The 16,337-nt window shown below is 37.4% G+C and overlaps 1 protein-coding gene across 5 annotated transcripts in view; it reads left to right on the top strand.

The window, feature by feature from the left end:
- Positions 1 to 16,337, top strand: part of MRPL30 (mitochondrial ribosomal protein L30) — a 42,522-nt gene that overhangs the window by 3,629 nt on the left and 22,556 nt on the right. For 3 of the 5 annotated variants that reach the window (XR_003795011.1, XR_003795010.1, XR_003795013.1), the window contains exons 2-6: positions 1,082 to 1,159; positions 2,588 to 2,668; positions 12,170 to 12,316; positions 12,525 to 12,598; positions 12,677 to 12,860. Coding sequence is in view for 1 of the 5 variants with exons in the window: in XM_029232789.1 (XP_029088622.1) it covers positions 1,109 to 1,159; positions 2,588 to 2,668; positions 12,170 to 12,316; positions 12,525 to 12,598; positions 12,677 to 12,809 (486 nt within the window). In the remaining 4 variants the exon portion in view is untranslated. Of the gene's footprint in view, positions 1 to 1,081; positions 1,160 to 2,587; positions 2,669 to 12,169; positions 12,317 to 12,524; positions 12,599 to 12,676; positions 12,919 to 13,514; positions 15,773 to 16,337 lie in introns of those variants that run through there. The other 2 variants (XR_003795012.1, XM_029232789.1) reach the window with 2 other exon arrangements.

Below are 16,337 nucleotides of genomic sequence, written 5' to 3'. Positions count from 1 at the left end.
AGTTTTGAGAGACTGGTTCGGTTGCTGAGACTTTTTCTGAAGTCAGGCCCTTCTAATGGGACATCTCGCATTGATCCCAGTAGCTTCACTGCTTTGTCCACACCACAGGAAAGACCTGCAGAGCTCGAGTGAGCCAGAATCTGGTGGGCACTGAAATACAGTACTTGCCCTATTTTGGCATGTTAGGGTATTCTTATTATAGCTTTGTAATAATTTAATGATATTATAATAGTAAAAACTACCATTTATTGAGGGCTTCTTATGTGCCAAGTACTGTTTTAGGTGTTTTCAGAGTAATTCATTTGCAAGATAGGTATTATTTTGTTTTCTATTCTTTGGGGGGAAAAATTGAAACGTACAAATTAAGTAACCTGTCCAAAATATACATGTAGTTCATGAACTTAATCTTTCTGCATTCAGTTTAAGTCGGTAGGCTATAATTGTTTTGTGTCTAAATAAACATGACCTTTAGTTTATAAATGCAATGCATGTTCGTTAAGAATAGTCTAAAAATATAAATAAGCAAAAAAGAACATTCTGCTTTATTTAACAGAAGGGTGTTATGACTTAGTGAAAATATGCTGGACTAGGTATTAGGAGGTTTGGGTTCCAGACCATATACTCTCTTGAAAGCTGGATGCCCTTCGGTAAATGATTGAACTCTCTGGGATTCATTTTCCTCATAAATAAAGTAAGAGCGTTGTCAGTCCTAATTAGGAGTTTGGATTTCTTCGGTCCCTTCCAGCTCTTTAATTTTTTTTTTTTGATTCTATAGCAAAGCATTCTTTATACCTGCCCTTGCTGTTGAAGATTTTTTAAATGATAGTAACCTCCATTGCCTATTTTTGTTGAATCAGCCTACGGTGTAATTTGACTCTGGTGAAAATGGGATATGGTTAATGTATAACTACTTCCTGTGGTTTTCTTGAATTCTCAATAAAACATCTATTGTAACTTAATTCTTGTCCTTAGTGTATTGAAACAATCAAGATTTTGCTGTTAAACTTCATCCAGTTTTTCAGTTTGAGCTATCCATTTCTAAGACATACCTGACCACAGATCTGTTTTCTACTTCTCACAGCCCCTAAGGAGAACAGTCACCACACTCATGGCAGGGATTTTGCGCTCAATAGTTCAGAGGCCCCCAGGCAGACTACAAGTAAGTATTTCTTTTCAAGAATGATCTTTTTTTTTTTCCTATTCCTTAAGAACTTTTTCTCTCTTTTCTAATTAACAAAACATACAGGCAAGTTAAAATTTTAAGTTTCTTTATATATATATATATATATATATACTTTTTTAATGTTGAACGTTAATTTTATTTGTGGTTTATCTGCTGTTTTATCCCTAAAGATCTGAAATCACAAAAGACCTTTTTCTGGAGAAAATGCTGGTAAAAAATGGCTAGTGTTGATTCCCCATGGCCCACCTTAATCTTTTGAAAGTTTTAGATTTTTTTTTTCCTTCAGTTATGAAGAGTCCATTCTCAGTAATAGAAAATTAGAAAAATGTAGAAAAGCAGAAAGAAGAGAAACAGTTTCCCAGAGGCCATTAATGTTTGTACTTTCATATATTTCCTTCCAGTCTTTCTTTTAGAAATTTCAGTGGTGCAGCCTAATCTATTCATGAGGTCCAGAGTCTAGATAGGACCTGCTGCTGCCTTTAGATAATAATAATGCCAGGTGCTTTACACACTTACCTTAACCTCAGATTAATCCTGCGTGGTAAGTATTATTTCCTTTTTATAGCTGAGGAAACCGACCCTCTGAGAGGATAAGTATCTCATATGTCACAGCTGGTAAGTACAGAGCAGGATTAGAGGCCCAATGTTCCTGGTATGTCAAAGCCCATGTCCTTCACCAGTCTCCCCCTAACCCCCAATTCCCTCCTGCTTATTCTCCCATTGTTTATACCATCTCTGCAGTACAGGGAGGGCATGAAGGGAATGATTATTTTCCACCCACAGGAGTTTCCTGGTATGAAGGATTAGCAGTGAATCCTTTTTCTTCTGCAGCCTGAGAGAAACACGACTGGAAGATTGTAGAAAGGGAACAAGAGACAGGAAACAGGAGTTGATGGCATTCTTGGGACCAGAAAGAAAACTGGAAACTCATTTTGGCTTTCTTTTACACTGTATTGCTGAAGCTGAATTATCGTATGTTGTCTAGAGCACACTGACAAACTATAACCTACAAGCCAAATTCAGCCCACCACCTATTTTTGTAAAAGTTTTATTGAAACATAGCCACACCGATTTGTTTACATATTGTCAACAACTGCTTTCGCCCTGCTGTGGCAGAGCTGAGACTTGGCTGCAGAAACTGTGTAGCCCCAGAGCTGGAAATATTTACTGTCTGGTTCTTTACAGAAAAATATTGCCAACTGCTGGTCTAGAAGTTTATATTTAATGTGTTTTTTCTTCATGTTAGTGGTAAGATGAGATGTATTCATTCAGCTAGGGGGCTGAGATAAATGTTTAATAATTACAGGTTAGGTGAGAACAGATTTTGTCACCTAAAAATTGGTAGATTATGATTTCTGCACTAGATAGAGTTCTAAAAATCAAATGTTTTATGGCATATTTTAGATGGTGACAAAAGGTGTGGAGCCCCTTGTTTGTACAGATTGGATTCGTCACAAATTTACAAAGTCAAGAATTCCAGATAAAGTAAGTTTTTACGTTACTGTTTTTGAAAAACATGTTACTGTTACCGGGTCCAAGCTCATTCTGCTCACCGCAGGGCAGGCCAATAAATCGGGAGATGAGGTGTTGAGGCAAGGAATAGCAACTCTTATTTGGAAAGCCGGCAGACCGAGAAGATGGCGGACTAGTGTACCCAAAAACCATCTTATTGGGGTCAGGATGCCAGTTTCTTTTATAGAACAGACAGGGGGAGGAGGTGAGGAAGTAAAGTAAAAAGGCCATTTGTGTTGCAAAATCTCCTCCCTTGGCCTGCATGGGGAAGGGATGTGTTAATTTCTTCTTTTCTGTAGCCATTCACAGGTGGTCAGGGTCAGAATGTCTGTCTGTGAGCTGAACAAAGGCCTTTTAGTTTATCAAGCAGAGGGGCAGGGTTCCTTGTGCCAGGCCATTATCTATGCTTACAGCTATAACAAAAGCAACGAAAAGCAAAGGTTAAAGTAAAAGAAACAGAACCAACATGGAGTCAGAATTCTCTCTTCCCTGTTACATTATGTTTTGAAGGTACCGCTTTTTGTAATATTGAAAACTTTCATGTTAAATTATTTGTGGGTATAGGTAGAAGTGTAGAGTTTAAAATATAGGATTTATGTGGGAGGGATAAATTGGAAGATTGGGGTTGACATATACACACTACTATATATAAAATAGATAACTAATAAGAACCTACTGCATAACACAGGGAACTCTACTTAATACTCTATAATGGCCTATATGGGAAAAGAATCTAAAAAAAGAGGTGGCTATATGTATATGTATAACTGATTCACTTTGCTGTGCACGTGATATTAACACAACATTGTAAATCAACTGTACTCCAATAAAAAGTTTAAAAATAAAAAATTTTTTTTAAATTAAACATAGTAGGATTTATGTAAATGATTATTTAAAATAAATATGTGCCACTGACCTTTTAAGTACTGGGTTTTGGTCTCAGAATCTGTTTATTCCTGCTTATGGCTTTTTCCCTTGATACTTTGTGTTTTCATATCACCATTGTCCTGAGAAAACAGTGTTTCTTCCTCCTGCTCAGACTGTCTGTGTGGCTCTTGGTTTTCACTTTCTCTATCAGCCATTGCTAATTTGGATCTTCTTCTCTGCTGGATTTGTGTCTACCTATGATTCTTTTAGAGAACACTGACTAAGCCCTCAGTAGATTTCTGTTTTATTTTGATTTCTCCAATTTTTTTGTACTGTGGTAAAATACATGCAACATAAAATTTAAACATTTTTAAGTGTACATTTCAGTGGTATTAAGTACATTCATATTGTCATGTGACCATCACAGCCACCATCTCCAGAATGCTTCATCTTGCAAAACTGGACCTCTGTACTCATTAAACAGTAACTCCTCATACCTTCTCCCCCTAGTCCCTGGTAACCACCATTCTCCACTGATTTTTTTAAAAGCTAAAATAGTATTACCATTGACTATTTAGATACCTTTAATGTGCTTGATGTTCTTTTATCAGAAATCTCTTTTTTCTCAAGTCATGGTCCACAACTGCATTGTCTTATATGTTTTCATGTTTCTTAGACTGTAAACTTCTGGAAGAAATGATAGATACAGATGTTAGCATTTGTTTAAAATGTGGGGGGAGTGATTTTGATCACTGGTTGTAGTGAGCATGAAAACTTTTAAACTTTATAGAAATGACCCTGAGATTTGCATCTCCAGCCCCTTTGCCTATCTTCTGAACTTACTCCTATATTCTCCTGTAGTTTCTAGACCTTGCTGCTTAGATAACCTGTAGGTATTTCAAGTTATCCAAAATTAGACTCATTGTCTTACAAATGAGGTTGTCCTCCAGACAACCAAACTAAAAGAGGGTGCTTGTCCTGTATTAGTGATGTCAGTTAATGCTACCATCCTCTACCTGATTTCCCAGACTAGAAAGCTCTAAGTCAATCTCAACCCTATCTTCTCCCTCACCCACCACAAATCCATCTATTTTATTACCTAAAGTCCCCAAATCAGCCTCTTTCTGTTACAGCTGCTGTAATTCAGACTCTTAAACCATGGCTCTAAGTGCTTCCTGAGTTTCCTTGTATCTGTCTCCACCTCCAGTTCATTTGAAAAAGTTTTCTTTCTGAATCTATTTTTGAAATGTCATTTTGCTTCAAACCTCCAATAACCTTATATCCATTCTGGGAATTTCTAAAGACTAAGCATAGTTAAGCTTAGTTTAACTTCTCGCCCTGCATTGCTTTTCCTATTTTTTTCTACCTTAGTCACACAGAACCACTTACTTTTCCTGAATATTTCATGCTCCTCACACCATTTCTTTAATTCTTCTCTCCTTTTCTTTGGTGCACCTACACCATCAAAATCTCTAGAAAAATACCCTTCATCCTACCCACCTGGAGGCAAATACTGCTAACACCCTCCACATACTTTTCTGTTAAATATTTTTGAAGATGTGCATCATCTTGCCTATAATGCTTCTCCAGCTGCTTTCATCATTTAGCAATGTAATGTGAACCCTCTGTGGATAAGTTAATGATTGAATAATATCCTTTTTGATTAAAGTACCATCTTTTTTTTTGGCCTTCCTCAGTCTGATTCCCCAGAGGTATGACTCTTGACCTAATGTTTTTGACACCTTTGTACAAATAAGGATAAATATACATATATATATAATACACACACATGTATATATAATTGTTAGAATCATATTTAGAATTTAGGGGAGAGACCTTCAAGATGGTGGAGGAGTAACACGTGGAGATCACCTTCCTCCCCACAAATACATCAGAAATACATCTACATGTGGAACAACTCCTACAGAACACCTACTGAACGCTGGCAGAAAACCTCAGACTTCCCAAAAGGCAAGAAACTCCCCACGTAACTGGCCGGGTGGCTGACAGGGCCTTCGTGCTCTGGCCAGGTGTCAGGCCTGTACCTCTGAGTTGGGAGAGCCGAGTTCAGGACATTGGTCCACCAGAGACCTCCCGGCTCCATGTAATATCAAGCGGCAAGAGCTCTCCCAGAGATCTCTGTCTCAAACCTAACACCCAGCTCCACTCAACGACCAGCAAGCTACAGTGCTGGACACCCTATGCCAAATAACTAGCAAGACAGGAACACAACTGCACCCATTAGCAGAGAGGCTGCCTAAAATCATAATAAGGTCACAGACACCCCAAAACACACCACCAGACATGGTCCTGCCCTTCAGAAAGACAAGATCCAGCCTCATCCACCAGAACACAGGCAACAGTCCCCTCCACCAGGAAGCCTACACAACCCACTGAACCAACCTTAGCCACTGGGGGCAGACACCAAAAACAACGGGAACTACTAACCTGTAGCCTGCAAAAAGGAGACCCCAAACACAGTAAGTTAAGCAAAATTAGAAGACAGAGAAACACACAGCAGATGAAGGAGCAAGGTGAAAACCCACCAGACCAAACAAATGAAGAGGAAATAGGCAGTCTGCCTGAAAAAGAATTCACAGTAATGATAGTAAAGATGATCCAAAATCTTGGAAGTAGAATAGAGAAAATACAAGAAACATTTAACAAGGACCTGGAAGAGCTAAAGAGCAAACAAACAAGATGAACAGCACAATAAATGAAATTAAAAATTCTCTAGAAGGAATCAATAGCACAATAACTGAGGCAGAAGAACAGATAAGTGACCTCGAAGATAAAATAGTGGAAATAACTACTGCAGAGCAGAATAAAGAAAAAAGGATGAAAAGAATTGAGGACAGTCTCAGAGACCTCTGGGACAACATTAAACTCACCAACATTCAAATTATAGGGGTCCCAGAAGAACAAGAGAAAAAGAAAGGGACTGAGAAAATATTTGAAGAGATTATAGTTGAAAACTTCCCTAATATGGGAAAGGAAATAGTCAATCAACACCAGGAAGCACAGAGGGTCCCATACAGGATAAATCCACGGAGAAACCTGTCAAGACACAAATTAATCAAAGTATCAAAAATTAAATACAAAGAAAAAAAAAAGCAGCAAGGGAAAAACAACAAATAACATACAAGGGAATCCCCATAAGGTTAACAGCTGATCTTTCAGCAGAAACTCTGCAAGCCAGAAGGGACTGGCAGGACATATTTAAAGTGATGAAAGGGAAAAACCTACAACCAAAATTATTCTATCCAGCAAGGATCTCATTAAGATTCAACAGAGAAATTAAAGTCTTTACAGACAAGCAAAAGCTAAGAGAATTCAGCACCACCAAACCAGCTTTACAGCAAATGCTAAAGGAACTTCTCTAGGCAGGAAACACAAGAAAAGAAAAAGACTTACAATAACAAACCCCAAACAATTAAGAAAATGGGAATAGGAACATACATATCAATAACTATCTTAAATATAAATGGATTAAATGCTCCAACCAAAAGACACAGACTGGCTGAATGGTTACAGAAACAAGACCTTTATATATGCTGTCTACAAGAGACCCACTTGAGACCTAGGGACACATACAGATTGAAAGTGAGGGGATGGACAAAGATATTCCATGCAAATGGAAATCAAAAGAAAGCTGGAGTAGCAATTCTCATATCAGACAAAATAGACTTTAAAATAAAGACTATTATAAGAGACAAAGAAGAACACTACATAATGATCAACGGATGAATCCAAGAAGAAGATATAACAAGTGTAAATATTTATGCACCCAACATAGGAGCACCTCAATACATAAAGCAAATAGTAACAGCCATAAAAGGGGAAATCGACAGTAACACAATCATAGTAGGGGACTTTAACACCCCACTTTCAGCAATGGACAGATCATCCAAAATGAAAATAAATAAGGAAACACAAGCTTTAAATGATACATTAAACAAGATGGACTTAGTTGATATTTATAGGACATTCCATCCAAAAACAAGAGAATACACTTTCTTCTCAAGTGCTCATGGCACATTCTCCAGGATAGATCGTATATTGGGTCACAAATAAAGCCTTGGTAAATTTAAGAAAATTGAAATTGTATCAGTATCTTTTCTAACCACAAAGCTTTGAGACTAGATATCAATTACAAGAAGAAATCTAAAAAATACGAACACTTGGAGGCTAAACATTACACTACTTAATAACCAAGAGATCACTGAAGAAATTAAAGAGGAAATCAAAAAATACCTAGAAACAAACGATAATGAAAACACGACCCAAAACCTATGGGATGCAGCAAAAGAGGTTCTAAGAGGGAAGTTTATAGCAGTGCAATCCTACCTCAAGAAACAAGAAACATCTCAAATAAACAACCTAACCTTACACGTAAAGCAATTAGAGAAAGAAGAACAAAAAAACCCCAACGTTAGCAGAAGAAAAGAAATCATAAAGATCAGATCAGAAATAAATGAAAAAGAAATGAAGGAAACAGTAGCAAATGTCAGTAAAACTAAAAGCTGGTTCTTTGAGAAGATAAACAAAATTGATTAACCATTAGCCAGACTCATCAAGAAAAAAAGGGAGAAGACTCAAATCAACAGAATTAGAAATGAAAAAGAAGTAACAACTGACACTGCAGAAATACAAAGGATCATGAGAGATTGCTACAAGCAACTATATGCGAATAAAATGGACAACCTGGAAGAAATGGACAAATTCTTAGCAAGGTATAACCTTCCAAGACTGAACCAGGAAGAAATAGAAAATATGAACAGACCAACCACAAGTAATGAAATTGAAACTGTGATTAAATCTTCCAACAAACAAAAGTCCAGGACCAGATGGCTTCACAGGCGAATTCTATCAAACATTTAGAGAAGAGCTAACATCTATCCTTCTCAAACTCTTCCAAAAGTTGTGGAGGAAGGAACATTCCCAAATTCATTCCATGAGGCCACCATCACCCTGATACCAAAACCAGACAAAGATACTACAAAAAAAGAAAGTTAAAGACCAATATCACTGATGAACATAGATGCAAAAATCCTCAACAAAATACTAGCAAACAGAATCCAACAGTACATTAAAAGGATCATACACCATGATCAAGTGGGGTTTATCCCAGGAATGCAAGAATTCTTCAATATATGTAAATCAACCAGTGTGATACACCATATTAACTAATTGAAGGATAAAGATCATATGCTCATTTCCATAGATGCAGAAAAAGCTTTTGACAAAATTCAACACCCGTTTATGATAAAAAGCCTCCAGTAAGTAGGCATAGAGGGAACTTACCTCAACATAATAAAGGCCATATATGACAAGCCCACAGCCAACATCGTTCTCAGTGGTGAAAAACTGAAACCATTTCCCCTAAGATCAGGAACAAGACAAGGTTGTCCACTCTCACCACTATTATTCAACATAGTTTTGGAAGTTTTAGCCACAGCAATCAGAGAAGAAAAAGAAATAAAAGGAATCCAAATGTAAAAGAAGTAAAGCTGTCACTGTTTGCAGATGACATGATACTATACATAGAGAATCCTAAACATGCTACCAGAAAACTACTAGAGCTAATCAATGAATTTGGTGGAGTAGCAGGATACAAAATTAATGCACAGAAATTTCTGGCATTCCTGTACACTAATGATGAAAAATCAGAAAGAGAAATTAAGGAAACACCCCCATTTACCATTGCAACAAAACGAATAAAATACCATGGAATAAACCTACCTAAGGAGACAAAAGACCTGTACGCAGAAAACTATAAGACACTGTTGAAAGAATTTAAAGATGATACAAACAGATGGAGAGATATACCATGTTCTTGGAATGGAAGAATCAATATTGTGAAAATGACTGTACTACTCAACAGAATCTACAGATTCAATGCAATCCCTATCAAACTACCAATGGCATTTTTCACAGAAGTAGAACAAAAAATTTCACAAGTTGTATGGAAACACAAAAGACCCCAAGTAGCCAAAGCAGTCATGAGAAAGAAAAACGGAGCTGGAGGAATCAGGCTCCTGGGCCTCAGACTATACTACAAAGCTACAGTAATCAAGACAATATGGTACTGGCACAAAAACAGAAATATAGATCAACGGCACAGGATAGAAAGCCCAGAGATAAACCCACACACATATGGTCACCTTATTTTTGATAAAGGAAGCGAGACTATACAATGGAGAAAAGACTGCCTCTTCAATAAGTGGTGCTGGGAAAACTGGACAGCTACATGTAAAAGAATGAAACTAGAATACTCCCTAATACCATACACAAAAATAAACTCAAAATGGATTAAACACCTAAATGTAAGGCTAGACACTATAAAACTCTTACAGGAAAACATAGAACAGTCTATGACATAAATCACAGCAAGATCCTTTTTGACCCAGCTCCTAGAGAAATGGACATAAAAACAAAACTAAACAAATAGGACCTAATGAAACTTAAAAGCTTTTGCACAGCAAAGGAAAATATAAACAAGATGAAAAGGCAGCCCTCAGAATGGGAGAAAATACTTGCAAATGAAGCAGCTGACAAAGGATTAATCTCCAAAATATACAAGCAGCTCATGCAGCGCAATATCAAAAAAACAATCCAATCCAAAAATGGGCAGAAGGCCTAAGTCGACCAGAGAAGATATACAGATTGCCAACACACACATGAAAGAATGCTCAGCATCACTAATCATTAGAGAAATGCAAATCAAAACTACAATGAGGTATCACCTCACACCAGTCAGAATGGCCATCATCAAATAATCTACAAACAATAAATGCTGGAGAGGGTGTGGAGGAAAGGGAACCATCTTGCGCTGTTGGTGGGAATGTAAATTGATACAGTCACTGTGCAGAACGGTATGGAGGTTCCTTAAAAAACTAAAAATAGAATTACCATATGGTCCAGCAATCCCACTACTGGGCATATAACCTGAGAAAACCATAATGCAAAAAGAGTCATGTACCAGAATGTTCATTGCAGCTCTATTTAAAATAGCCAGGACATTGACACAACCTAAGTATCCATCAATAGGTGAATGGGTAAAGAAGATGTGGCACATATATGCAATGGAATATTACTCAGCCATAAAAAGAAACAAAATTGAGTTATTTGTAGTGAGGTGGATGGACCTAGAGACTGTCATGCAGAGTGAAGTAAGTCAGAAAGAGATAAACAAATACCGTATGCTAACACATATATATGGAATCTAAAAAGAAAAAAGGTTTTGAAGAACCTAGGGGCAGGACAGGAATAACTACGCAGACATAGAGAATGGACTTGAAGATGTGGAGATGGGAAGGGGTAAGCTGAGATGAAGTGAGTGGCATGGACATATATACACTACCAAATGTAAAATAGATAGCTAGTGGGAAGCAGCTGCATAGCACAGGGAGATCAGCTCAGTGCCTTGTGACCACCTAGATGGGTGGGATAGGGAAGGTGGGAGGGAGACGCAAGAGGGAAGAGATATGGGGATATATGTATATGTATAGGTGATTCACTTTCTTATAAAGCAGAAACTAACACACCATTGTAAAGCAATTATACTCCAATAAAGATGTGAAAAAGAAAAAATAGAATTTAGGATCATATTCTTAGAATTAGTAGTTACAGAATATATCATATATACACACTCATCATGGTGTAGATGAAACAAATACAAGATCCTGTTACACAGTGGTGTGGAAATTTGGTTTTTTTGCTCAATATATTATGACCATCCTTCAATGTTAGTACTTACAAAGATAGTAAACTTTATTTGTTTTAACGGTAGCCTTATAGCCAGTAGGATTCATCATAATTTATTTGCATCATATCTTATTTAGTTATATTATTTTTAGTTTTATTTAGAATGTATGCCTCATAATTTATTTAGCTATTCTCTTGAGGAATATAGATGTGGCCTTTAAATTTTTCAGTATTGGGCTTCCCTGGTGGCGCAGTGGTTGAGAGTCCGCCTGCCGATGCAGGGGACACGGGTTTGTGCCCCGGTCCGGGAAGATCCCACGTGCCGCGGAGCGGCTGGGCTCGTGAGCCATGGCCGCTGAGCCTGCACGTCCAGAGCCTGTGCTCCGCAACGGGAGAGGCCACAACAGTGAGAGGCCCGCGTACCACAAAAAAAAAAAATTTCAGTATTACAAATAGTGTTGTACATACATCCTTATTCGGGGTTGCAGCGAATACGTACTTTTTATAATACTCATGTGTTATTGTAAGTTTTTGTTTGTCCCCCTACTTGAATGGGGGAGGGGATGCAGCCCAAGGCCCAGCTCATATAATGCAACATATTCTCTTGACATTTGAACTCTTTAGTGTCATCTGGTTGCTCCTGCTTTTCTCTTAATAAAAGCAAAACAAAACAAACCCTTGCCTGTGTGGTATTTTTCTTAGAGTATGAAATTCTTAGATTCCATCTATCTGAGTAATCAGACTGGTAGAAATGTTCAATTTGAGGGTGAGGATTATAGAACTATTAGGGATGAAATCATTATGTAGTTGTTTGAAGTTTTTTTAAGGAAAAAAAAATAAAGGAGGCACATAGAAGCTGTGTAAATTGAAAATATACCGTTTATAATTCTTCCTTTCCAGGTTTTTCAACCTTCACCTGAAGATCATGAAAAATATGGTGGGGATCCACAGCAGCCTCATAAACTGCATATTGTTACCAGAATAAAAAGTACAAAAAGACGTCCATATTGGGAGAAAGATATAATAAAGATGCTTGGGTTACAAAAAGTATGTAACTATTTTAGTCATCTTTAGTGTTGTTTAAATTTGCTTTAAATTTTCCACTTGTAAAACTTTTGTTTAAATGTATGATTTCATGTAATATACCTGGAAGTTCGATTTAGACAGAATGAGCCTACACCTTAACCTTTTCCTGTAACATGGGACCATCTGTGCTTTTGAAATTGATCCATAACATTGTTTCCTTTGTTTGTAGGCACATACTCCTCAAGTTCACAAGAATATCCCTTCGGTGAATGCAAAACTGAAAGTGGTTAAACATTTGATAAGGTTTGTTGTTTGTTATTCCAGCAGTTTCTTAAAACGTGTTACCTAGTATAACTCTAAAAGCATTCCCTTATGTCACAGAATCAAGCCCCTGAAGCTGCCACAAGGTCTCCCAAGAGAGGAGGACATGTCCAGCACGTGCCTCAAGAGCACTGGAGAGCTGGTGGTGGGGTGGCTTCAGAACCCCACGGACCAGGAAGTGAATAAGTCCTGATGGCCTCGCGGCTTCAGAGTAAAAAGTGCAAGTCATTTCTATTTCAAGATGGTGAGAAAGTGTTCTCATTAAAATATGTTTTAAATTCTAGTCATTTTCACTGGCTAAACATGGTGTGATTCTTCCTTGGTGTAGGCTTGGAGGTTTTAGTGCTATTAATTGGTTTAATTCTGTCCCCTTTCCCTCCAGTAGTTTCACTGGAAAATGGGTAAGGATGGCAATGTTTGAACATGTGGGTTCAGATGTCACCTTAGCAATCGTCGTTAACTTTTTAAAAAAATTGTTTTCTCGTTTAATTGAATTCAACACATTCTATGAGTGGCCCTTTGAGTGAAGAGTGTGTTATATGTTGGAGAAATCCAGAGCTGACCAGAATGTGGTCCCTGCCCTAAAGGAGCTTAGTCTGTTCCCCTGGAGAACAGAGATTCAGCCAGAAGCATTAGACACTGGGTGCAGCTGGACCGGCTGCTCTGTGCTGTGGTGTCTATAAATACGTATGTGGACTTGGCTTCATTTTATCCTTAAATTTAATACCCAAAATAGTATCTGTTTTCTAATTATAAATCTCATTTGCCCTAAACTTTATTGATGTTCCTTGAATTCCTAGAAACCTCTGCCAACAGTTGACGTTGCTATTTAAAAGAAAAAAGAGAAGGGAAAAATCATTTAGGGAAAGTTGTTTTATTTCCTTTTATTCTATTTCAGGTACCTGGAGTGGTGGGGAGAAGTAAGAATTTTAAGAGAGGTTCAGTACCGGGAAATTCTGTGGCAGCTAACTGAAGTTGGTGCTGAGGACTCAGAATTCTAGTTGCCCTTTATTTTCCTTGTCTCGTAAAATTTGACTCAGGCAGCAGTGACATTGGCATACTCACTGCCTATGGTCCCAGCATCTGTCCTGTCATAGAGTTTTGGCATCAAGTAGAAGTGCTGTGTGAAGTGAAGCCAGATATCATTAATGAATAAGCTTCAGGATAATCACACTTTCAATTCCACAATTATTGAATATCCAGTATATGTACGGCCTGGAGAGGATATAAAGCAGAAGGACACTAACTTCGAAGGGCTGGGTCTAACTGGAGAGAGACCTGTATGCCTCAACAGAAGCTGTCCTTGCTGGAGTTGGATTGAGGCCAGCTGTATAAATATTGATAAAAGCAGCCCCTGCTAATGTTTTTCTGCCTCTTTTACTAGACTAATATTAATGTTTAAAATGGGGAAAAGACCATTGGTTAATTTTTACCCAAAGAGTCTAATAAAGCTTTGGTAAGTAATTTTAACCTCTGCTGCTCATGACTAGAGGAAAATATCTGAATGATAAGTTGGATATTTAGAAATGAAATTGCCCAGAAGAGGAAAAGCCTGTAGGGAGATGAGCATAGGCTAGAGCATTTGTTTTCTGTTGTCACGTAACATATTACCACAGTCTCAGCCACTTAAAACCACACATGCTCATCACCCTGCTGTTTCTCTCGGTCAGGACTCTGGGCACAGCTTAGCCCGCTAATCTGCTTAGGGTCTCACAAGGCTTCAAAAAAGGCATCAGCCAAAGCTGGGTTCTCCTCAGATCCTTGACAGGGCAGGTATCTGCTTCCAAGCTCTCCCAGCTTGTTGGCAGAAGTCATCTCCTTGTGGTTATAAAATTCATGGCAAGTTGCTTCTTTAAAACCAACACTGGAGTGAGAGACTTTAGCAAGATGGGTGCTACCCTCTTAGGTAATCATATAAATGCAGTGGCCTAGATTCTGTCTCCTCTGTTGCATTCCATTGGTTGGAAGCAAGTCACAGGTCCAGCTCACACTCAAGGAAGAGGGGAATTCCACAAAGGTGTGACCACCAGGGGACAGGATCAGGGAGGCCTCTATAAAGTCGACCTGCCAAACCCAGTCAGTCCATCCTTAAGTTGCACCCAGGGGATTCCCCAGAATGGTACTCCTTTGCCTCCCATCATTTCAAACCTTACAAGGACTTCTTCTGTCCTGTCCTTGTGTCTCAGAGAATTGCTCTATTTCAGAAGGTTTTTCTGGCCACTCCTTGGTGACCATTGGCCTTTGGTCAGGCTCAGGGGAGACAAAAGTTACCCAAGCACTCTTTTTAAGGGCCATTCCAGTTCTCAAGGTCTTCTCAATCTAAATGGTGCCTCTTTCAGGCCAAACACATATTATATTCATCTTTTCTTGTTAACAGTACTAACTAGTATGCTTATCATTCTGTCACAGTTTCACCAAGGACAATTTGGAATTGCACTGGCCATTTTAGGGGGCTTTTGACACGAGCAAGATTGTATGTTTGGGAGGTACTTTAGAACAAAAAAGAACAAAAAGTGAAGAAACCTCCATGAAGACATTATTTGTCTTGTTTTTCTTTAAAAAAAAAAAGACCATTTTATTTAATATAGAGAATATTTAATATCCTCTCCTTCCTTTCTCTACTTTGAGGAGTATTAAGTACTGGCTTTTTGATCACACAGCTTGATAAAAATATCAAGGGTCCAAGTTACTGTCTAAACCATCTGTCGCTCTCTTTTTATGTATATGTGTCAAAATCTGTTTTATACATTTAAGCTTTTCTCAGCTTTAAGACCTTGGTAAACAATGAATTAATTAAAACTGGAAGTCTGGACAGTTTCTAAATAAGAAACTGATACAAAACATTAGTCACTAAATAAAACTTTTACCCTTATTTCTCAGAATGGCAATCCATTAACAAATGATGAAAATGCCTTTGAATAATATTATTTATGTTTCTTTTTCCCTCAGAATTATTAAAATGATATGAAATGAGTGCTCATGGAGAAAAAAATAGCCAAACAATTCATTTTCTGTTCTCTAATTTTCTGGAGAAAAAAAAAATAGTTGATCACTTCAAGAGAATATAAACAGTTAATTATACCAGGCACAGTAATTACAGAGAAATACAAATATGTATTTAACATAATGGATATGATTTTCTGCTTATTAACGTGGTAAATTTAGTGATATGTATATTTTGTATTTAATACACTGATAAATTATGTTTTAAATCTATAGGTATTCAATATAAGCTTTAAATGTCTTAAATATATTTACACATGCCTAAATACTTGCATATAAAGGTATATTAGTAATTACTACAATCTGTGCATGAATAATGTAAAATAAAAGTAAAAATAGAATTTGGGTAAACTAAGGTATTTTTCATCAAATTATTTCCTATTTTGGGGTACTTATCACATATCTTTTCTTCTATAAAAACTAGTCTTCATTTTGCCTTTCCCAAAATCATACCTAGATTCAAAATAATAAAATTGTTAGGATGAATTTTATGCCTGCACTATCTGTGGATTTTCTAAAGTGGCCATTCGATGGCATAAATAAAGATTCGCTGTTAACCACATAAAAGTAAGGGCAATAGGAATGGTTGTCCAAAGGTTCTCCAAACTTCAATTCTATTGCGAGAAGTTTTGTCTACCAAGCTTATTTTCTTTTAATTAATTAATTAATTTATACTTTGGCTGCGTTGGGTCTTCGTTGCTGCATGCGGCCTTTCTCC

Source organism: Monodon monoceros, unplaced genomic scaffold (genome assembly GCF_005190385.1).
Source record: "Monodon monoceros isolate NGI ecotype Baffin Bay Population unplaced genomic scaffold, NGI_Narwhal_1 Super_Scaffold_19, whole genome shotgun sequence".
Taxonomy (NCBI): Eukaryota; Metazoa; Chordata; class Mammalia; order Artiodactyla; family Monodontidae; genus Monodon; species Monodon monoceros.
The sequence above is the reverse complement of the archived record's forward strand: the minus strand, read 5'-3'. Positions and strand labels throughout refer to the sequence as shown.